The sequence below is a fragment of the Ostrea edulis genome, chromosome 10 (genome assembly GCF_947568905.1).
Source record: "Ostrea edulis chromosome 10, xbOstEdul1.1, whole genome shotgun sequence".
In the NCBI taxonomy this organism is placed as follows: domain Eukaryota; kingdom Metazoa; phylum Mollusca; class Bivalvia; order Ostreida; family Ostreidae; genus Ostrea; species Ostrea edulis.
Genome location: NC_079173.1, coordinates 5,333,804 through 5,357,755, shown reverse-complemented (window position 1 = coordinate 5,357,755; position 23,952 = coordinate 5,333,804). Strand labels below are relative to the sequence as shown.

Here is a 23,952-nt window from a genome sequence, read left to right as displayed (position 1 = left end):
ATAACAGAGGTGTGCTATTTTAATTGTTTGTAAAAATACAGCTGTTCAAACTACATGTATGATACAACAACAAAAACTGCACACATCACAATCTAGATTAATTTCTTGCAATGGGAATGACTTGTTAAATCTATACACAAGTTTGCATATATTACCAGAGCCTCTGCCTGCAAAGAATACAAAACATAATCATGAAGACCTATAACAAAGACTGTACAGTTATTGGAAATTGACACTGATAAAATTTTGATCATTGCATAAATTGTATGTATAGAGTCAACTAAAAAGGAAATACATTTCACTTAAAACAAAAATCTCAGTATCCTTAAGTGAATTAGCTTCTGTTACAAAAATAACCCCCCCCCCCCCTACCAAAAACACTCCAATAGGTTAAATTTGATACTTTCATCCTGAATTTGACATTATAATACAAACAGAATCACATTATTTTAATGATATTAAATCTGTCCAATAGTTAAGCTCTATGAAATTGAAAATTTCATGAATAACTTTACTTCAGTATTATTGATAAAACGAGTGTCTGAACACGGTTTACAGGGTACGTCATGTGACAACGTTAATTCTTGTTTGCGTTAATTAGTTTGCTAACTAAAATTCCATGGTGTTAGAATGGTTTCAGTGTGATTTCTGAAAACAAAGACAATTTTTGTGCTTTTGATTCATGCACATATAAGAGGACATCAACAGAAGCTCCACATAGCAGGGCATAAAATGATACCCTTAAATAACCACAAGTCAAATTTTCCTCAGTAGTCCCATTGCAAAATATGCATATCAATATTTCCTCTACGGTGCAATTTCCGATTAAAAAATGAACCCATGCAGATATTCATGCAAAGTAGCAAACACTGAAAGTTTGGTCAATTGGAGAAGAAACATAATTGGCTCTACAGTAATGAACCAATGATCATATTGCATACACAGATAGTAGCAAGTTACTTGGTGTATATAATCTCCACTGTAACCTTAATTAATCTCATTGTAATATAATAACAATGTATAATCTTCAATTTACCTAGCTAAATAAAAAAATTCACACTTTTATAAAAAGTTTGTAAACATCTTCTAATGAGGATATCATACTGTAAATATTACATATACATACATATTCACAATCTTATTTTGTTATATTTGTTTTAGCAGTCACCGTAAAAAGTGACTGTTTATCTTTTCAAATATAGCAGCTCAATTCAAGCTCTCAGATGACTCTTCACTGAAAACTACAGTGAACATGCAATACACAAATAAATTTGGTGCATGTAATGATTTTTATGTTACCTGCTGGTAAGTAATGTTTGTGTTTCATTGCTAGGTAACATCACCATGGAAGACCTGTTAAATTGGTTGTTACTCACAGAGAGAATCATCATGATAACAAAGTTTACAATTATTAGAGAGAATCATTATGTTTTTCGACCAATCATAACAAAGTTTACAATTATTAGTGTAAATGTTACAGTTGAAGTCACAAAATTATGAATATACATGGAGTGTTAAATTGGTCAAATTGATTAAAGAATGTACAGGATGTTTCAGGAAAAGATGCAATCATTTCTTTTGTCTGTGAAAAATATTTCAGAAGCTTACAATCATTTATGAACATATTTTGTATCAAACTATAGAATACAACTACAAGTTTCTTTTGTCAATAAAATTTATCAAATTAGCTTTCAGTTATTCAATTTTGACATCATATATAACAAATATGAAAAACTACAAATTTTGAATTTTCAATGCATCAATTTACAAGTAATATAAACAGCACTTTTATATAAGTAATGTTACATATATCAACAAATTAAATTTGTCTCTTCTTTATCAAATTTATGTACTAATGAAATCCAGGACAATGAGAAATACATTGTACATATTCATTAAAGGATAATGAGTTAATTAGGGAAGTGAATAATATATAGAAATATATTTCAAAAGACAATTAACAGGCAAAAAATGCATGCAAAAGACATGGCACTGTTATTTTTTCTTCAAAGGCTTAAATAGGTACAGAGAAGTGTTAATGTCCAAGAAAAGCAGTAGAGTTTATATTACTATATAGCCACAAATTAGCAAATCAAGATCTTTAAAAGTGTTTCAGATGTCATAGGTATAATTTTTTAAAATGAAATTCTGAGTAAATGTGGACTCCAGTTAGCCACCCCCACCCATTCCTGAAAGTCACCACTTATCAAGACACTTGTACTCAAGTAATGAACTTTTACCCAGAATGCAATTTATGACAAAAGTGGAAATGTCTTACAGCGCCATCTTGAGTGTGGTTTGTAAAGATGTTACTTTTTTTTTTATTTAGGGAGCAACTCAGCTTCTAGATTAACATGATATATATATGTATGAATAATTCTTGACATCCAACTCTTTTAGACGATATGCAGACTTTCAAAATCTGTCTTAATTTTAAGGAAATATAAGCAAATGAAATAATTGGTTGCACGTTTATTGAAACAGCCTGTACGTTGAGTATCATTTGACTGTTGTACAGTTAAGGTATCCGTTATATTTAGGAGCTGGTAGGATTAGGAGGGAGGGTTAGAGATGTAGAGTATCAGTAGAGATTACTGTGGTGAGGACATGAAAAGTGAAAATATCTTTACCTCCATTGCCATCTAAAATTAGGTTCATATACATAATTAATTTACTGTAACAAAGCTTAATATTTTTAAATAGAGTTAACAAAAAGCAATTCATAAAAACTTGAAATTTTTTAGATATATTTTCAGCTGTAACAACAACCTGTACCTTACATGATCTATACATATACCCATTACACGATCTATACATATACCCATTACACGATCTATACATATACCCATTACACGATCTATACATATACCCATTACAGATTGAGCTACGATATATACATGTAGTAAAAACAAGAGGCCCACAAGCCTTATCCATCACCTGAGTATAACTGCTCCCAAGGGCTGGGACATCTATGATTTTCCTGTTCTGCATTTCTAAGCTAAATTCTAATATCAAGCAGCAGTATAAAACAAGATGTGTGCTTTAAAAAGCTTATATGCCTCTGGACGTGCCCATACTGATGAAAGACTTTACAGCAAAATTTCAGCAAAATATAAAAGAAGTCCTTCAAATGATAAAGACATTTAGTCACGACTATTTTGGCCCCACCCTGATACCAAAATACCTCTTCCTTGGATCATGAAATTTAAAATATCTGGAAAAGGGCTATCTGTTCCTTCTAAATATCCATTTAGTCTCAATTTGATATTAATACCATTAAAGATGTTATTTAAATGTTTTACACATAAATACTATATGCCAAGTTTGGCCCTGCCCTGAAGTCATAACTTCTACCCCCAGGATCATAAAATTCGCAATTTTGGTAAAAGCCTTCCTGCTCTATATGACTATATGCATGCATTTAGTTCTTATTACAAATGTGAGCAGTTGCAGAGCAGATTTTTGAAAATCTGTCAATTTATGACAGTTTTTGTCCCATCCATAAAGCCCTGGGGGTGCAGGAGTTTGAAAAATTAAAATCTAAATCCCCCCTTATCCCAAAGATGCTTCATACCAAATTTGAAAAGAATTGGAATGGTAGTTATCAATAATATAAATGTTCAATTGTTAACACACATGATAAACGACAATAGACACAGACCAATAGCAATAGGTCACCTGAGTGACTCTACATATGTAAACAGGATGCATGGGTCCTTCTGGGCTGTGTCTATGTACATGTATACTTTTCACATTTATTCATTTTTTACAAACACATTCTGAAGACTTCGTAGATAGTCAATATTTGGTTGGATGGATTTTAATTGATGGATCAAAATTTCTGTTAACATATGTAACCACATTTGTTCATCCCAACTACTGTAAAAGCTGATCTATATACTATTTTAAAAGTTTGTCCACAAAATCAAATCCCTGAATGGCCTCACACTTTTGAACCACTATAACCCACTGCCATTCTCTACACAAGCATTACAATAATAGATATCTATTCACTAGAGATGGCAACAGTTAACCGGTTAACCGATTAATCGGTCGAAAAATTCGTGATTGGTAAAACTTTCATAACTAGTTAGTCGATGCTTTTTTACAGTATTGGTACTTTTTTAATATTATTTTTTCCTTTCAAACGGAAGCTATGTAACGTGTTTAAATTTACAAAACTGAAGCTACTTATCGAGATACGGCCGCAACAAACCACTGAGTCATTATCACACAAATACTAATCAAAATTTAAGTACCCTCATATGAAAAATTCTACCCGAATATGACTGGAATAATTTTCAATAAATTTAACGAGAAAAAAAAGAGCTTTTTTGTTTGATTAACCAATTAATTAGTTGAAAGAATTTACAACACTATTCAGTTATAAAACTTTTGATCGATTGCCATCCATAATATTGACAAACAAAGAAACACAATGAACTGTTGAAATTAAAACAACTGAAAGAAAGGTATAACCCAAGTCTAAAAATTTATAGCTGAGTTATCTAACCTGAGATTTTGATGACTCTTTCTCTTTTTCTGCCAGTTTCTTGGTTTCCTCTGCTTCATATTTCAGCTGAAGATGAATAAAACACACTCAAAAATACTGGCTTAAATCAAATAGATATAATAAAAATCTGAATTCACTTACATGTAGTTTACCTGCACAAATGACACAAATTGAATAAATTTCTTTCTTTGTTTAAATACCTGATCCACCATGATTTTCTCTTTTTCTAGATTGGAATTTAGCTGATTTACTTGCTCCACTACAGAAAAAAAAAAGAAGAGATCAAACTAAAAATCTTCAGCTGTATTTTTCAAGCCTATAGTTAAAGGAGGTACATGTATGCTACACCAGAGAAATTTGATATGGATGAAAAGTGGAGGATGTGCACAACAATATTTTAAAATTGAAAAGTTAAATTTCAAATTTACTTTAATTCGTCAAAAAATGCAGTTTTAGTAGAAAGCAATCTGAAAAAAATTTAAAAACCCTGCTTGACTCGAATCCGCGATTTACAGTTCAGTAGTCGAGGTACTAACCTACTAAAGCTACTCATCTAGGTGATGACTTTTTAAATGAATAGAAAAATATTGCTGATATTTATATTTCCATCCATGTTTTAAAAGGAAGTCAGCCATTATGACAATGTAGAGTACCTCCTTAAAACGTAGCTTTTGTAAGGGTCAGAATACATCAGGGTTTCCCCCCTAGTATCATATCACAGCTTGAAGATAATTTCATGAACCTGTACTTGTACTAGAATAATGACATTTCATATCTTGATTAATATGTTTAACAGTGTAACTGTTGAGATGACCGAACACCCTTAATTAAAACCTTGCATTAGTTGAAAAGTTTAAGATAATCTAGATGAAAGATTCAAATTGATTTTACAAATCAAAATCTACAATTTTCATTGTGGATGGCCAATAAGTTTTTAGTGACAAATAATCTAAAATTCTGTTTCAAAATTCCTTAAATGAAATATTACTTTAGAAAAACATAGAGCATCATATATCTGTGGGGATATGACACATAGTGAAAAATCCCAAAATCGGACACAAAAGGTGGATTAATTTTATGGCAACAAGGAGTAAATATTCCACTGCAGCAATGAATAAATTCCATACGGACAATGTAGGATGAACACGCCCTTATAATAATACAGGGTAACCAGAATTACATGCGTGTAGGGCCCACCATGTTTCTTCAGAACTACCGAGATTAACGGCCATGCATGCAGAATATAAGGCAAATAAACAGCATAGTTCTTTTACTCTCAGCCAAACATGTATCTGTGTGTGAAGTTTGAGGAAAGCACCCTCAATGGGCTAGTTTGATTACATTGAGCTAAAAGCAACACCAGAAATGTGAGGTCAAGATAATATGGAAGGTTAAGGTAAAATAAGATTATAGGTCATAGTTGTCATGCTTTCACAAGGTCATATGAAAGTTAAGGTAATATAAGATTATAGGTCATAGTTGGCATGCTTTAATTAATTCACAAAGTCATATGAAGGTTAAGGTAATATAAGATTATAGGTCATAGTTGTCATGCTTTCACAAGGTCATATGAAGGTTCTTTCACAAGGTCATATGAATAATAAGGTAATATAAGATTATAGGTCATAGTTGCCATGCTTTCACTAATGCTAAAATTGGGTCTGGGGAATTTGAATTATATATAGAGAGGACTCTATTTCCAGTAAAAGCAATGGCATAAGGTAAAATATTACTTTATATATCTTTGTGTAAAGTTTGATCCATGACATTCCCTATATATAGTTTATTCAGAAAGGGACAAAACACTATACAGAGCAGGAACAACAGAAGATGGAAGGCAGACATGTCACAGACCAGCACTATATGCCCTGGCCATGCAAATAAGCAAAGCACAAGAGGATATGAAAACTGTAATGAAGATTTCAGAGTAAACCTTCCCTAGTCCAAGCCTAGTCTATTTTAACAAGAGGTACTGTGAGCAATGCTCACTAAGAATACCCCCGCTTACCCCAATCTCCCAAAGATGTTGTGTATTGGTATAAATTACCTCTTTCCTGAGTGTAAAAATATGGTATACCTTTGTAGAAGAAAATGGAAGATATAGTCCGAACACAAATCCATGGCATAAACCTATATTTTTTACCTTGAGATCAAAGGTCAAGGTCATAAAGAGGTCATGAATGTACATGACACATAGTCTCATGGTGATACACCCATGTGTTATGGTATGACTATGTCAAAACCCTATATTCAATTTTGACCTTGAGGTCAAAGTTCAAGGTCATATAGAGGTCATGAAGGTACCCAACACATTGTCTCATGGTGATACACTCATGTGTCAAATATGGTATGCCTGTCAAAGAACAAAGAAGTCATGGCCCTGACACAAATCCATTGTAAAAACCTTTAATTTTGACCTTGAAGTCAAGGTCATATGGAGGTCATGAAGGTACCCGACACATTATCTCATGGTGATACACTCATGTGTCAAATATGGTATGCCTATGTCAAAAAACAAAGAAGTTAAGGCCCGGACACGAATCCATTGTAAATAAAGTGCACCGCCACGGCACATGATACACCCGTCACATATTGTTAACAGTATAGATTGCACCCATTAAAACATTTTTTTTTATATCACCTTAATTAAATGTCACAGTGACCTTAAAGTAGGATGTGACACACCTTCTACCTAAGATGCATTAGTTGACCAATTTTGGTGATTCTAGGTCTAATAGTTTTCAAGTTATGAGCCGGAAAAGTTTTTGCCATATATGGCCATATCTTCTTAATGAAAAGTCACAGTGACCTGGTTTTAATGTGCGACACACCTTCTACCCAAGATGTATCTACAGACAAAGTTTGATGATTCTAGGCCTTGTAGTATTTAAGTTACGGGTCGGACACGAAAAAGCTAACAGACGGACAGACAGACGGATATCTTCTTAATGAAAAGTCACAGTGACCTGGTTTTAATGTGCGACACACCTTCTACCCAAGATGTATCTACAGACAAAGTTTGATGATTATAGGCCCTGTAGTATTTAAGTTACGGATCAGACACGAAAAAGCTAACAGACGGACAGACAGAAGGACAGACGGACGGACATGAATGCCATACCATAATACGTCCCGTCTTAAGACGGGCGTATAAAAACCTTTAATTTTGATCTTAAGGTCAAGGTTCAAGGTCATATAGAGGTCATGAAGGTACTCGACACATTGTCTCATGGTGATCCACCTGTGTGCCAAATATGGTATGCCTATGTCAAAGAACAAAGAAGTTATGGGCCGGACACGAATCTGCACAGACAGACAGATGGACGGACAGACGGACGGACAGACAGACAGACAGAGTGATTCCTATATACCCCCCAGAACTTCGTTCGGGGGGTATAACTACTGTACACAGTAAGTCTTACTTAAGTTGACATTTTCATTGTCCTTGATATCCAGTGCCTCCTCGAGGCGGTCCACCCTCCTGTGAAGACCATCACATTCTTCCTTGAGTGCCTCAAATTCCTCATTCACACTGGGGGATTTAGACTTCACAGACAATTCCTCAATCTGTAAACACCAAAACAACACTTAGCTCATCGACAAAATGTAAACACTTAGTTCATCAACAAAATGTTAACACTTAGCTCATCAACAAAATGTAAACACATAGCTCATCGACGAAATGTAAACACTTAGCTCATCAACAAAATGTACATCACCTAGATTTTCATCTCTTTTTCAATATTTGTTGTTGAAACAATTCAAATTTAAAGTTAATGTTGACAATATAACAATTGTTATACACATAAGTTTTCATTTAATGTACTTGATAATATTCAGTGTTCTGTAGAACACAATTACCAACCTCACACCACTCCTACAATACCACCCCTCACACCACAACACACTCCTACAATACCACCCCTCACACCACAACACACTCCTACAATACCACCCCTCACACCACAACACACTCCAGCAATACTGCAGTGCAGACAAGCTAAGCTAATTGTAATTACACATAATATACACATTACAATAAGCAGTACACAAACAACATGGATTTCATTTATGAAATAAACAACACGGTTACCAAAGTCCCATCGTGCTTTTCACTATCTAAATCACTTTACAGTTTGACATTAAAACTTTACGTTTCCCTGCACCATGCGTGCATTCATTGATGAGCTCTATACTCAACAAGGAAGTTTACAGACATTAAATTAATTAATACCACATCTTCGTTATTTTGAAGGTTATGTGTTTGGGTTGCTGTTGTTACTAAAGTCATAGGTTCCTCTTCTGCACTATCTTGCTGAAAATTCAACCCAGTATATGTAGGTATAAATGTAGTATATGTTAATCCAATATAGTATAATCATGTTAATCCAATATAGTATAATCATGTTAATCCAATATATGTAGGTATAGAGGCAGAATTATCTTCTTGTCCATGACTAGTGCGCTGCTAATGGATTTCTATTTGAAGGTGGATAAAGTTATTACTAAATCCTGTACAATGAGATCCAACCGCCAAACAAAGAGAATTACAGAATTATGTCCAATGAAATCATTATAAATTACATTCAATTTCAAAAACAAGAAATTTTTAATAGAAATATATATGCCCCCTGTATGGCAATTTAAAAAGGATTTGAATGTCTCTAGTGATAAATATGAGTTATATAACTGTATCTACTAATCAGGGACAACCATAATAATAATGACAAGTTTGATCTCTCAAGATGGCGAGCAGACATTCCCAAATAACCAGTCATTTGGGCCATGACCTTTGACCTTGTGTATTGAAAACCATTGGGGTCATCTATTCTTAAGGGGGTTCCAGTGTACTAGGTTGATGTCCATCAAGCAAAGGGTTCTCAAGATAATGAACAGACACTATCTTATGTCCAGAGTAGTTTGATCATTGACCTTTGACCTTTGTTTGACCTCAAAATTAATAGGGCTTATCTACTCCTCAGAATCTACTGGTTACCAAATTTGATGTCTATATCAAGCAAAAGGTTCTCAAGATATTGAGTGAATAATATCTTATATCCAGAATAGTTTGACCACTGACTTAGTGACCTAAAAATCAATAGGAGTCAATTAATTCTAAAGTAGAACCAGTGTACCAAGTCTGTCAAGCAAAGCATTTTCAAGATATATTGATCGAACAATGTCTTTGAAACTCAATAAAGGACATATATTTTTTAACAGTAACCAGTGTACCAAGTTTCATGTCCATCAAACAAATGGTTCTCAAGATATTGAGTGGACAATATCTTATTATATCAGGTTTGACCCCATCTCAAGTTTGACCATTGACCTCAATTTACCTGAAAATCAATTAGGGGTAATCCATTCTCTATAGTGGCAACTGCTATATCAAGTTTGGTAACCGTCAAACAATTGGTTCCTTAGATATTGAACAGATTGGTCAACAGACCGAAAGACTGATCCTTGATGATGACCTTAGACCTGAAAATCAATAGGGCCATCCACTCTCTTGGGACAACCACTGTATAATGTTTGACAACTGTCAAGTAAAGGGTTCTTTAGATATAGGGTGGACAAGACCAATGGTATATAAACTGACCGACTGACAGGTGAAGAAAACAATATGCCCCCTCTTTTTCAAGGGGGGAGGGGGGCATAAAAATAATAATTTGATTATTTCATTACTCATTGTAGTGAAAAATTTGCAAGACTATGCAAATGAACTACTTGTTTATCCATGATGTAAAATGATGAAATATTTTGTAAGCATATTCAAAAACCAGCATTAATACATTACGACTGTTTGCCTTAAACTGCATGGAGAGATAGGAATGTGCCTATAATGATCGTCAATCGCCAGAAATTCACATCAAAATATAAATACTAATAAAGTTTATACCCACAATAAAATTCTGATCTTCTAGTAGATGTTAGAAAGCTACATAAAAATTCACATATAATACGAACACACCATTGTACTTAGCAACAGCTGTTGTTAGGGATACAGGACATATCACAGTCTATTGTTAGAATCAGGACAACCCAGGAATATAGCTGTAAAACACTATGCACATACCACTGGGGGCATCTTTTTGGCAACTTGTTTTGGGGGTGGTTTGGGGGAGGGAGAAGGAGGGGGTGATTTGGCTTTTTGTGGGGGAGGGGCACGTTCCTTTGTGGGTGATGGCTCCTTCTTTGACTTCTTCTGCGGGTCCTGTATTGTCAGAATTAGTTACGGTGAGAAAACAAACAAAAAGTGATGACATCTGTGATTTCAGAATTATGTCAAAGATTTGAATTAATACCTGAGAGGATAAAAATTAATACAGGGCAAATCATATAGTGATTTTGCTTATATGATACATACAGCAATGAAATTTTGGTTACAACTGTTATATGGCTTAAATGTGAGAAAATGTGATGCATTACCAAATCAGATGCATTAGTTAATTACCTTTTGTCATCAACAAAATTATTGACAAAATTAATTACAGAATGCATTAAAATATCGATCCATTGATATTAGAAAATTACTTACGAAAGCAAATACTTAAAAAAACATCCATTAAAGCAGCAAAAAAGTTATTTGAAATCTTAGTTCAAAGAATTTGAAATACAATATCCAAGATTTGCATAATAGGCATATGTAGTTATCATGCTTTACTTAGAGAAAGATTAACACCAAATGCATATAGATACATATTAACAGGGTATATACAAATCAAGATGAGGGTAAAGTTCAGTGTACATTCGTTGGTTAGAGAAATGTTAATCTACTCTCCACATTGCGTATTACCAGTGATGGAACAGGAGAGGCTGCTGTCGTGTTCGATGGTCGATCGGAGGAAATTTCCGGCTAATCAAAAATAAAGCACTTCTATTGAAAAGCTTGCTCAGAATATCATAAGTAGTTCATAGACTGGAAGTAAATATTAACTACATTCTTAATCTACAAAACAAATAATTCCAAATATTTAATTAATTGTCTCTGCAGTCAATTTGAAAAGTTGACCATGAGCGGCAGTAATCATTTGCTGTCCCCTAGCTGCTAAATTACATAGTACATTTTGAGATAGAATTATATAATTGCTATATACATATAAACCTTCTCTTAATTAAAACAGTTAATTAAAAATCCATTCTTATCATTATGTGACAAATTATTACACTTCCTTTGCTATTAATTTCTTCCTATACATATGTATATTTCACACCTTACTATTTTCCCACAGAGCACAGAATACATAATGTATCATTATTTCTTTTGAGTAAACTTTACTTTTTTGCTTTCCTTAATTTTTTTTTGCATTTAACTCCATTTATTCTACAGACAATTATACATGTATCGCTTGGGTTCAAATTTACTAATAAAGAGTATTCTTTAATAGTAAATTCGAACCCAAGCGATACAATTGCCTGTGATTTATTCAGAAAAATAATGTACTCATTTGCGGATTTGAACCCAGGGCATGTTTGCTAACCAAACATGCTACCACAGCTCTTCTCTATTTGATTGATTGATGTTTTCCGCCACACTCAACAATTTTTCAGTTATCTGGTGGCACCCAGTTTTTATTGGTGGAAGAGAAAACCCAGACACAATGTACCTGGAATTAGAGACCACCGACCTTCCGAACGTAAACTGGGAAACTTTCTCACTTACCGGTGCAAACGGGATTCGCACCCGCGCCGACAGAGGCAAGAGGCCATGTGATTTTGAGCGCGATGCTCTAACCACTCAGCCACGGAGGCCCCTTCTTCTCTATTCGAGGTTAAATCATATACAATGTATATATATAAACTATTGAAATTTACCACTAACAAATATACATAGAGAAAATTTGTCCAGATATTTGATTTCAACAAAAATGAGTTATCATCCATTTTTATGATTATATTTTCCAATAGAATATAACGTCAAACTTAGTAATCAATACCACATTTGAAATATCGCCATCACATTACTCAACATTGGATTTGCATTCCGAGTGATCACCCTTAATTTCTATATATTGCATCTACATTTTAAAAAAAATATGGAAAGTCAGCATTATAATTATAATAATACTACATTTCTTGTATAAGTATGCCAAAATAGAAGTCAGGGTTGTTACAGAGAGTGCTCTCCCCTTTGAGTCGTTAATGCATAGTTTGTCAAAACTCTGACTACATTTAGGAATAGTATACTCAAAATGTAATTATTATTATGTAATTAGTGGTGTCACAACCATAGGAATGACCTCATGTCTTTTTTTTTTAATTTTCAGCAAGATTATGGCATTTCATGTTGATGATTTGGTTGTGAATAGAGATATGCATGATCAGACATCACTTTAATACCGACATACCATGTACATGTAAAATGAGAATATCAATGTCTTACGAAAAATGTGAAAGTGTCTGATATCATGCCTACATTTGTGTGTTCTAAGTGTAAATAACAATCTAACGATTAGCGATACTGTAGAACAGGGCAACCTAACACATCTGTAGAATAGGGCGACCTGACACATCTGTATATTTTTAACAGGCATCAATTCACACACGTTTATTTCACATTTTAATCCTTTTAAATTTCTCATGTATCAAATGACACATCTTAATACTAAGTTGTTGAAGGATTTTAGGCCTTCCTGAGGCTGAAGGTAATGTATAACTATCTGCATAGGTGATGGAGGACGGACTCCCTCAATTTCATTTTTACTTAAAATTGTGTCATTAGTAATTTCCTTCAAATGGAAAATGTGAATTACACCATGGAATCCTAAAGTCAATCATTCTGCATGAAGGTATAAAAGTTGAAAATCTTATATTGCAAGAGAGTGAAACTGCAGGCAGTCCTAACCAGAGGCCCATGGGCCACATCGCTCACCTGAGTCACCTTGACTCGATCTGTTGTTGTTCAGCTCTTGTGAATAGAGTTATGCAAGATCAAACATCACCTACCGACATATTATATAAATTACAAGTACTACAAGTTCAAACTTTGAAACCAAGAGAAATTTCTTGTCATAAAAAAAGATTTTTTCCCCATCTTTATTCTCATGAAAAATTTTAATGACATATATAACGATGATACAAAATATGAAAGCCCTATCTCAAACAGTGTAGGAGATAATGAATAGGTTAAATTTTCTTAAAAAGAGGTCAAAATCCAGGGTCAGGATTACAAGTTCAAAAACTTTGAAACCAAGAGAAAGGTCTTGTCACAAAAAATGTAAACATCATGAAAGATATATTACCCACCACTCAAAAGTTTTGAGCAAGGTTAAGGTTTCATGAAAGTGTTGAAATTTGGGTCAAACTCTGAGGTCAATCATGTTACAAGGTCAAAGATCATAGTATGAGATGTAAGGTCTTCCTAAGGAATCTATATACAAAATATGAAAGCCCAAGGTTAGGTTTTTTTAAAAGTAGGTCAAACTCCAAGGTCACGATCACAAGGTTAAAAACTTTAGATTTTACAAAAAAGGTCTCATCACAAGAAATGCACATATGAAATATGAGAGACCTATCACTAACCATTTAAAAGTTAGGAGTTAAAAGTTTTACACCAACTGGATAAACAAACATGTTCTCCCTCACCCAACTTTAGTCAAGGGGGCACAAAAAAAACTTGAACCCACACAACTTTGGAATTTTTGCATTTTGATATCATTTAGTGTGGCTTTGCTTCTTGAAAATAATTTATTTGATTAATTTCATTTTATACCTATATAAAGCTTTCATCTCCATTTGTGACCCCACCCTAACCTAACCCAAGGGTCATGATTTGTACAAACACAGGCTTTCAAGTGACATTTTGCAAAAAATAAGGGCCATTTTTAGGGCAAAATTATCAAAAAACAAGATGTACTGTGAGCAATGCTCACTAAGAATACCCCCCGTTTACCCCAATCTCCCAAAGGGTGTTGTTAATAGGTATAAAGTACCTCTTTCCTGAGTGTCAAAATATGGTATGCCTTAGTAGAAGAAAATGGAAGATATAGTCCGAACACAAATCCATGGCATAAACCTATAATTTTGACCTTGAGATCAAAGGTCAAGGTCATAAAGAGGTCATGAATGTACATGACACATAGTCTCATGGTGATACACCCATGTCTTATGGTATGACTGTGTCAAAACCCTATAATCAATTTTGACCTTGAGGTCAAAGTTCAAGGTCATATAGAGGTCATGAAGGTACTTGACACATCGTCTCATGGTGATACACTCATGTGTCAAATATGATATGCCTATGTCAAAGAACAAAGAAGTCATGGCCCTGACACAAATCCATTGTAAAAACCTTTAATTTTGACCTTGAGGTCAAGGTCATATGGAGGTCATGAAGGTACATGACACATCATCTCATGGTGATACACTCATGTGTCAAATATGGTATGTCTATGTCAAAGAACAAAGAAGTTATGGCCCGGACACGAATCCATTGAAAAAAACCTTTAATTTTGACCTTGAGGTCAAGGGTCAAGGTCATATAGAGGTCATGAAGGTACTCGACACATCATCTCATGGTGATCTACCTGTGTGCCAAACATGGTATGCCTAAGTCAAAGAACAAAGAAGTTATGGCCCGGACACGAATCTGCACAGACGGACGGACGGACAGACAGACAGACAGACAGAGTGATTCCTATAATCTAGAAATTAGGGCTTTTTTTAGGATTCTAAAGCTCAAATAAGGAAAATAAGGGCTGTTGTAGAAAAATAAGGAAAATAAGGGCCCGCTTGAAAGCCTGTAAACATGAATCTGCACTCCCTGTGCATGCTTGACAAGTCATAGACCTACTGTTGTTAAGAATAAGAATTTTAAAGATATTCTTCTGTGAAACTTTGACCCCCTATTGTGGCTCCATCCTACCCCCAGGGGTCATGATTTGAAGAAACTTCAATCTGGGGATGCTTGCATATTAATGTAAAACTTATAAGGTACCAATTTTGATGCACCAGATGTGCATTTAGACAAATAATGTCTCTTCAGTGATGCTCAAGCTGAAATTTTGGAAATTCGAAATAACAATAAACTTAATTGTAAGAGCTAAAAGGATAACTAGATGGCCAAAAAATGGAGCCAAATTCGTCCAAGAATAAGTTTTTTTAGTATATAATCATGGCCCTGTTATTATTGAGAAGAGGATTTTTAAAGAGTTTTCATATATATTCCCACATAAAACTTTGATCCCCAATTGCAGCCCCCACCCGTCCTCCAGGGACCAAAACTTGACTAAACTTTAAATCTGCAAAATCTGGGGATGCTTGAATATTGATATAAGTAATCATGGCCCTGCTATTCTTGAGAAATTTTTTAAAGATTTTCCCAATATATCCCCATGTAAAACTTTTATCCCTAACTGTGGCCTCACCCTATCTCATGGTTCATTATTTGTACAAACTTGAATCAACACTGTGTCAGGAAGCTTTCATGTAAATTTCAACTATTTTGGCATGGAGGTTCTTGAGAAGATCTTTAAATGACCACACCCTATTCATGTCATGTCTTGATTATCTCCCCTTTGAAGGAGACATGACCCTTCATTTGAATAAACTTAAATCTCATTCATCCAAGGATGATTTGCGTCAAGTTTGATTGAAATTGGCTCAGTGTTTCTGGAGATGATGAAAATATGAAAAGTTAACGCCAACAACAAAAACAGATGCTGGACAAATTTTGATCAGAAAAAATCACTAGTCTCCTGCTCAGATGAGCTAAAAAAAAAATGACATGCATTTGGATATGAAATGCATCAATAACTTAAGGTATATCATATTCTGATATCATGATGTAGGCTGTGCAACAGCAACGAAGCTTTCTATACTAGTACTATAGAGTCTGAACTTTAAAAGCATTTAATTTGTCTACAAATTACTATATTACAGAATACAAGCATTCCATCAAAATGGTGAAAACTATACTAACAAATTCTAGCTAACATAAATCAACTGATATTATTTAGCAAACAAATTAACTCTACAAATTCATAATTCAAATTCAAAATAGCAACAACAAAAAAGAAAAAAAAAGTTTAAACTGTTTAAACTGTTTCTTGTAAAATACTCTGCTGCAACATCTTGTAATATGTGGCCTTTTTAAGTATTAAATAAAATTATTAGGCAAATAGTTCTATCAAAACTTAAACGAACTTAAAATTTGCAAAATATATATGGTTTGGGCTATACACTCTTTATAATTCATGCACTCCATAATAAATTTTCAATATTTTTTTAAAAACATGTTAAACGTGTGATTTTGGATTTAAAAAATTTGGATTTATATTTCAATTTATTAAAGATATTAATCTACATGGAATCTTACATTTGAATGACAACTCCATTTTATTTTGTTTAATACTACATGTAGCTGTTCTCGGGTAATGAACAAAAAATCCTCATTATGTTGAACAAATTGCTGATCACTCAGGCGTAAAAACAAATCGTTCCCTATGTGGGCCAAAATAAAACCTTAAATTTTAAATAAAAAAAAGGAGGGGGATAAATAAAAACACAAAAATTTGAATTTCTACAGATTGACGCAACAACAAACTTACGCTCTCTACTTCACTGTTGCGTCGCTGCTGGAACTGTGCCAGCTGCATTTTCAGCATCTGTATAACGGTCTCGTTCCGCTGGATTGTGGCCTGCATTTCCTTGTATTTCTCGTCGTGTTTGTCCTGACCTTCCTCTTGCTTTCTTTTCTCTTTCTTTATCTTTGATTCGAGATTTTTCTGTATTCAGAATTGAAATGTATTCTGTCTATGTTTGGAAAACACACACATCTTATACAATATTTGGGGAAGGTTTTGTTTGAACTTACATTGTACAGAACAGCGAGTTTATAAAATAACTGGGGAAGATTTTGTTTCAACTTACATTGTAAAGAATAGCGAGCTTATAAAATAACCGGGGAAGATTTTGTTTGAACTTAACTGGGGAAGATTTTGCATAAACTTATATTGTAAAGAACAGCAAGTTTATAAAATTACTGAGGAAGATTTTGTTTGAACTTACATTGTACAGAACAGCGACTCTAGCAATGGCATCTGACAGCTGCTGTCGGAAGGCCCGTCTGACGGTGGACACCCTCTAAAACATGTATAAAGTTATCACAATCCAATAAAACGGCCACGTAAAATGTACATCATGCATCCATAAGTCTACAATCTCCAATGTTGTAACTTGAAGTTTAAATTTGAAGTAAATATCATAACTGTGCATCCACAAAAAAAAAAAATGATAGATTTTATATAAACACATTACAGCCGTGACCTGCCTTCAGTTTATGATAGATTTTATATAAACACATTACAGCCGTGACCTGCTTTCAGTTTATGATAGATTTTATATAAACACATTACAGCCGTGACCTGCTTTCAGTTTATGATAGATTTTATATAAACACATTACAGCCGTGACCTGCTTTCAGTTTTTCAATACCATTATAAAAGTCTTTATATACATGTACCAGGTACTAGTAATTAAAATGAGCTTACATCCTCGTGGATTCTCTCCAATTCTTTCACCTTCTCATTTATTCTGACATACCTATAAATACAAAATGTATACTGGTATACAACAGAAATTCAATTGGCAAATGTCTATTGGAGCAGTCATTTGTCTATTTGAGCAGTCATTGGACAAATTTCAAAAAAAAAAATTCCCCCACTTCTTCTGATAAAGCTACAGTGTTCCTGAGCAGTCAGTATCTGCTTCAAATAATCAAATCAAAGTTAATGAGTACTCAATGCAATCAATTAAACTGACCATGATGATGGACCCAATTTGTCTGCTAAATGTTCTGGAGTAAAGGAAAAGATTTTCAAAGACTGTAAAATCTTCACAAGTCAAGGGTTATTGATTTGTTACCTCACACTAACCCTTGACAGCAGTCATATCATTCAAAACATGGGTTTGGGACAGAGGATGATGTGGTAGTTTGGGTTTTACTTTTACTTTTATTTCTGGATTTCGATCCCGATGTAAGTTATTCACCCGTTGTATTTGACCACGCCCACTTTATCTTTCAGCCAATAACTTTAATGACAGTTTCTATTGTTTAATTTGCTATATAAAGCCATGCAGCTTACTATTCGTCGAAGCGAGACAGCTGGCCTTGCTAGCTACTCTTCTCCTTCCATTCTTCCTATATTGGAATTACGTTTTGTTCGTCTACTTTGCCCTATTTACCTACTAAATCATTATATTACCTTTGGGTTGGGAAATTTCTTGATAGTTTCTAGGCTAAGTTCTAGGCTTTAGGAGTGTGTATTTGTCACATTCATACTGGTAATAAATTTGTAAAGTGTTATTTATCTTATTTTCATTTCTATTTGAATTTATTTTCAAGTTTAAAATCATGGTGTAGTTGGGTCGTTTCGAAGTCGCCAATATCAAAATAAAATAAAACAAACACAACGCGAAGTACAGACTATACGAACACCAGACCTGCTACAGATGCAATAAGCTAAAAATTTAATCATCCAATGAGATTCCTTGATTCAGATGCAAGTTTGGTTAAGAACATAAACAGAAAGTAAAAATTGGCATCTATTGACAAAAAGATAAGCGGAAAGCATATAAAACTATATCTAATTGTTTCTTCAAAGAAAATAAATTTCCGAAAATCAATCAATGGTATCTGTCTACTGGTAACTGGCCACAAATTCTGCACCATGTTGCCATCGCTATGCGAGTTTCGTTTCGTTTTCGACCGATTATAAAAACCATTTTCTGATTGGCTCCACGCTACAGGCTGCAAAACCAATCATATGCTCCGACTCGAACTCATGTTTTGAAAGGTGACTGATGTCAAGGGTTAGTACAAGGTAATAAATCAATAACCCTTGACTTGTGAAGATGAGACTGTAACATTTTTAGAAGTTTTGGCCCCACCCATTATGCCTCATGGACAGGGGTCATGATAATTACATGGCACGCTCCCTTTCCCCTAAAAGATCCAACATGCTATTTTTGGTCTACATTGGCCATGTAGTTCCCAAAAGGAAGTTGAAATTTTTCAAATGTTATATACATGTATATACAACAGTTTTGTCACATTACTCAAGTGACACGATGCACTACTTAGATTGACAAAAGTTTGCACTACTGCATGGCCTTGAGTGCAAACTTTGCTGAACAGTTGTCAGAACTTAACAGCTCAGATTGAGTCAAATTTCCACCAGTTTGTTGCTCCAAAAGTTAAGAGTCTCATATCATCATTCAAATGTATGATAAATGTAAATTACAAATACATATACTACGTAAATATTGTTTGCATACATAGAGTATCGTATCTCAGCTTTCGTGGGATACAATGTTACAGTTGACTGTCAGACTGACAAACTTACAATTCCAGACTTTTTTCCTGTAATTTGGACTCGTAGTCTGCCTGCATGACATGCTTGGTTAGGTTAATGTCTCGACGAAGATTTGTCACATCCTGAAAGGACAGAGTATGGATTACTTTAATTATAAGTGATAATTACAATCAATTTGGAAGTTTTAAGATCTTATGTCTGGAAAGTGGAAATTGCTCAAATACTTCTAATTTTCTTTTCTCAGCTTCATCAACTCAATGTTGCAGAAGTTTTCTATGTTCATTTTGAGAAAAACACCATCAATCTGGTTCACAATGTTTTATTAAAATCACCAAATGAAATGTAATAAAATATGTCAAACATTGAATATTTTCATTGCTATTCAAATAATAATTGATTGACTGTTTCTTTTATGTCCCATTGAGAATTTTTCACTCACATTGAGACGTCACCACCTGTAGGTAAAGTACCACAAATTCGGACCACTGCTTTGTGCTCTGAGGGCCATAAGAGTGTTTGTTTTTTTTAATGTGCCAACGCTTGCCACGACAAGGAACCTATGTTTATAAGGCCATATCTGAAAGACGAGTGATTCTCACTTCTACATGCCAATCATATGGTGAAGGAGCAATCCATGTGTTTATGTCTTAAGTCTGACATGGCCATGGCACAAACGGGGCTCAAACTCATGACCCAGTTACAAAACAAACACTCTACCACTGAGAGCCATGACCTAATAAATTCATAATTCAAATGCAGAGTTGCTGTATGAACATCCATATACTGGTTAAAAAAATCAATTTTAAATACTCTGTACAGTACTACAGCATTTAAAATGTTGCAATATTCGATCTTTTCCTTTTGCATAATCTTATTTGTCCATCTGTATTCTATGGTTTTCATTCATATTGTATAATTGTCCATTTGTATTGTATATTTCACAATTTGTAATGTATACATCACAATTTGTAGTGTACATTTTTTTCATTTGTAATATAATGGATTATCCATTTGCATTCTATAAATAAATGTTTATTCAGTATATACATACATACAAACATAAATACCAAGGATCATCCATGAAAGCTCGAAAGCTTATTTCCAATGGGGTCCTTTGATGCATGGATGTTTGTGCTAGGGGGTCATTCATGTGGGAGGAAACCGGAGTACCCGGAAGAAACCCACGTGTCCGAGCGGGCGACCGCCATACCCTCTCACATACAACTTCTTTCGATCACAGGGATTGAACTCCGGCTGCAGAGGTGAGGAGCATGGGCACTATACCTCTGCGCTACCCGGACACCCGTTCCATATTTATTCTATGATCATGTGTATTGTATATTTTCTATTTGTATTGTACAGTATAATTTTTCATCTGTATTCTATATTTTCCCATTCATGTTGTATAGTTTTGGGCTTCACATACAATATAAACTGAAACATTACAGAATACAAATGGTGTATTATATGAAAATTATACAATATAAATGATAAATGCAATATGAATTGAAAATTATAGAATGCAAATACAGAAATAAACCAAAATTCGAAAATGTATTTTGTTCTGTCCTTTACAATGCATGCTTAAATCTAAGTTACTTCTAATGGTCACCAAAAATTTGAATGTCAGTTGTCGAGTTAAGGGAGAGATACAGAGCTTACAATTCTTTGTTATGTAAACAAGGCTTGTGTCTTGTTTTAGTTTTCATAGGTTTAATACACTAGTCAAAGTTTTGTTTAAAGCAGATTTTTCAAATTACGTATTAATTCTGAACACAATTAAACAGTTTCTAGTGTTTGCCACCCCTCATTTCAAATGTTTTAAACATGATATTTTCTATTAAGCAATCTAAATGTAAATAAAAACATGACATAGTCGAGCGTTGCTTACATAACAAAAAAATTGTGAGTGTTGTATCTCACTTAATGTAACTCAACAATTTACTGACATTCAAATTATTGCTGACCATTAGAAATATAAAAAATTACAAATAACTTCCGAGTTTTCGAGAGTCACTTGTATATATATACCAAAGGGTACAATATAGTGAATATTGGCCTTTGTATAACAATAGATGATGTCAAAAAAAGTTAACAAAAGGCATATAAACAAGGGAGACAATTGATCATTTTTCCAGCTTTTCTTTCAATATACTAGAAAGTTTTGAGATTCAACAAGAATTGCCATGAAACTGACAGAGAGATATAGCGCTAACCTGCAGCAGGATTTGTAGGACCTCGGTCATTTCCTTGAGGTCCACAACCTCGGATACTTCTGTCTGGGAACATCTATCCAGCGTAAAGAATCCCACCTTGTGCTGATCAGCAATATTTGGTCTAACAAAAAAATAATCGCATTAAATTAATTGTAATTATAGCATTTCATGCTATTATAGGACATGAATATTATTATAAGGGGCCATCTATATATTTCAGTAGCATAACAGAAGCAAGAATCAACATAGGGCATGCTTTTGATCAATAAAAAATAAGTTTACTATAACAAGTTAACAACATGTTACTCACAAAAACTGCATGGTAATTTTGACTGTAATGAAAATAGTATGGGTCTATACCATATCATACCACCCCTAATAAAAATAATATTAGGCAGTGGTATGGTATACACCCCTACTATTATCATTACAGACAAAATTAGTGGTTCCTATGAAGTATTATAGGCCAACCACATGCAAGGTAATGTTACCGTCATGTTTTTCTGCAAGAAATGTTGAAACCCTCAATAGTTGGAGAACTTTTAATCAGGAATTAAAAATGATTCATTTATTTTACATCATTTTGTGGGTCGTCAACAATGTAACCCCATTTTTGGCTGAAAAAAGAATCCCTTATCTAATTTCACACTACACCCCCCCCCCCCCCAACCAACACACTGTTGGGGGGGGGGGGTGATAGATAGGCTATGTCCCTTATGTAAAATATGACAAGGATCTAGAATATATTTGTTAAAAGAAGATACTAGTAGCACTAAAAATCCCTCATTGCGTTAGGTCTAGCAAGAATCCTACTCCGAGTATGAATCTTCTCCACTTCCATCAGAAGAACCCCCGTATATTCCTGTCTGGTTTTGATTTGAGGGGAAAGCTTCAATACATCGCAACATGATAAAGAATGTAAGCCTATGATTTGTTTTGACGTCATTTACGAAAGAGTGATGCGCGTGCATTTTCCTTCCATCTTGTTCAATATGGAGGAAACTCGGAATGTAAACAGCAAGCCGTCATTAGTTCTTTAGAAAGAATAGAGTGCATACGGAGAATAGATCAAATGAATCTATAAAATGATGGAAGTTTTGTTCAATACTCTTTCTTTTCATTTCTGACAGCAACAAAACATTTTACCACGGTAAAACATTCATACATGTATTTCATCAAATTCCTGTCAACTTCAACTGTTCAAAAAAGTAACGAAGCGAAGTACCCCGTCGGATATCAATGAAAACTACACTTGTCTAACCTGAATAAATCCACTTCATGCTCTTTAGTACCATAAATATCAAGTACATGATCTTGTAATTCTGCTTCTGAACGACTAAATTCACGCGCTGGATCGAAGCGCGATGCAACGACGGCCATCTTGTTGCTAATCAACAGTATCAAAGAGGAATAACTCGTGTGCTAGATCTGTCATGTAATTAATGCATTTGTAATAGGCCTACATGTACTTCACTACGTAATACTCGTAAAACTAGTACTTTACTACTTAATTACCGGTACACTTAGTACTGTACTTAAGTTAATCGTACACCTAGTATAGCCCATGTATATCTAGGCTACTTACTGTATATTAGCCTAAACTTTTTTGTGCACTTAGTACTTATGGGGCGCCATATTAGCATATTTAACTGAAATAGGGGAAAGTGTTGATATTTCTGAAATGCTAATCATCTAACCAGTGAACCTATGCATGTTGTATATCGATTGATTCCAGATGGAGCTAGACACCCTTATTATTATTATATCCTTCACAGTGAATCCATCTACGGACTAATTATGATACATGTACATAACATCCAGAAGGCCATGGGAGTGGACAATGCTACAGACACAGAGTCCAGTGTCGCCCGACCACCCAGTAACCAGGCCCGGGCTATTAAATTATGGC

The 23,952-nt window shown here is 34.2% G+C and overlaps 1 protein-coding gene across 7 annotated transcripts in view; it reads right to left on the bottom strand.

The window, feature by feature from the left end:
- The window catches only part of LOC125666614 (uncharacterized protein C10orf67, mitochondrial-like), a 40,508-nt gene extending 17,066 nt beyond the window's left edge, over positions 1-23,442 (bottom strand). For 2 of the 7 annotated variants that reach the window (XM_048899804.2, XM_048899805.2), the window contains exons 1-11: positions 23,305-23,439; positions 22,044-22,164; positions 19,858-19,949; positions 18,004-18,055; positions 17,522-17,596; positions 17,062-17,238; positions 11,310-11,369; positions 10,590-10,727; positions 7,936-8,080; positions 4,714-4,772; positions 4,514-4,579 (exon numbers count right to left, since the gene is read on the bottom strand). In XM_048899804.2, the coding sequence (XP_048755761.2) occupies positions 4,514-4,579; positions 4,714-4,772; positions 7,936-8,080; positions 10,590-10,727; positions 11,310-11,369; positions 17,062-17,238; positions 17,522-17,596; positions 18,004-18,055; positions 19,858-19,949; positions 22,044-22,164; positions 23,305-23,423 (1,104 nt within the window). In that variant the 5' untranslated portion in view covers positions 23,424-23,439. Of the gene's footprint in view, positions 1-155; positions 168-4,513; positions 4,580-4,713; positions 4,773-7,935; positions 8,081-10,589; positions 10,728-11,309; positions 11,370-17,061; positions 17,239-17,521; positions 17,597-18,003; positions 18,056-19,857; positions 19,950-22,043; positions 22,165-23,304 lie in introns of all 7 variants that reach the window. The other 5 variants (XM_056151734.1, XM_056151735.1, XM_048899803.2 and 2 more) reach the window with 4 other exon arrangements.
- Positions 23,443-23,952: the final 510 nt, after the last annotated feature.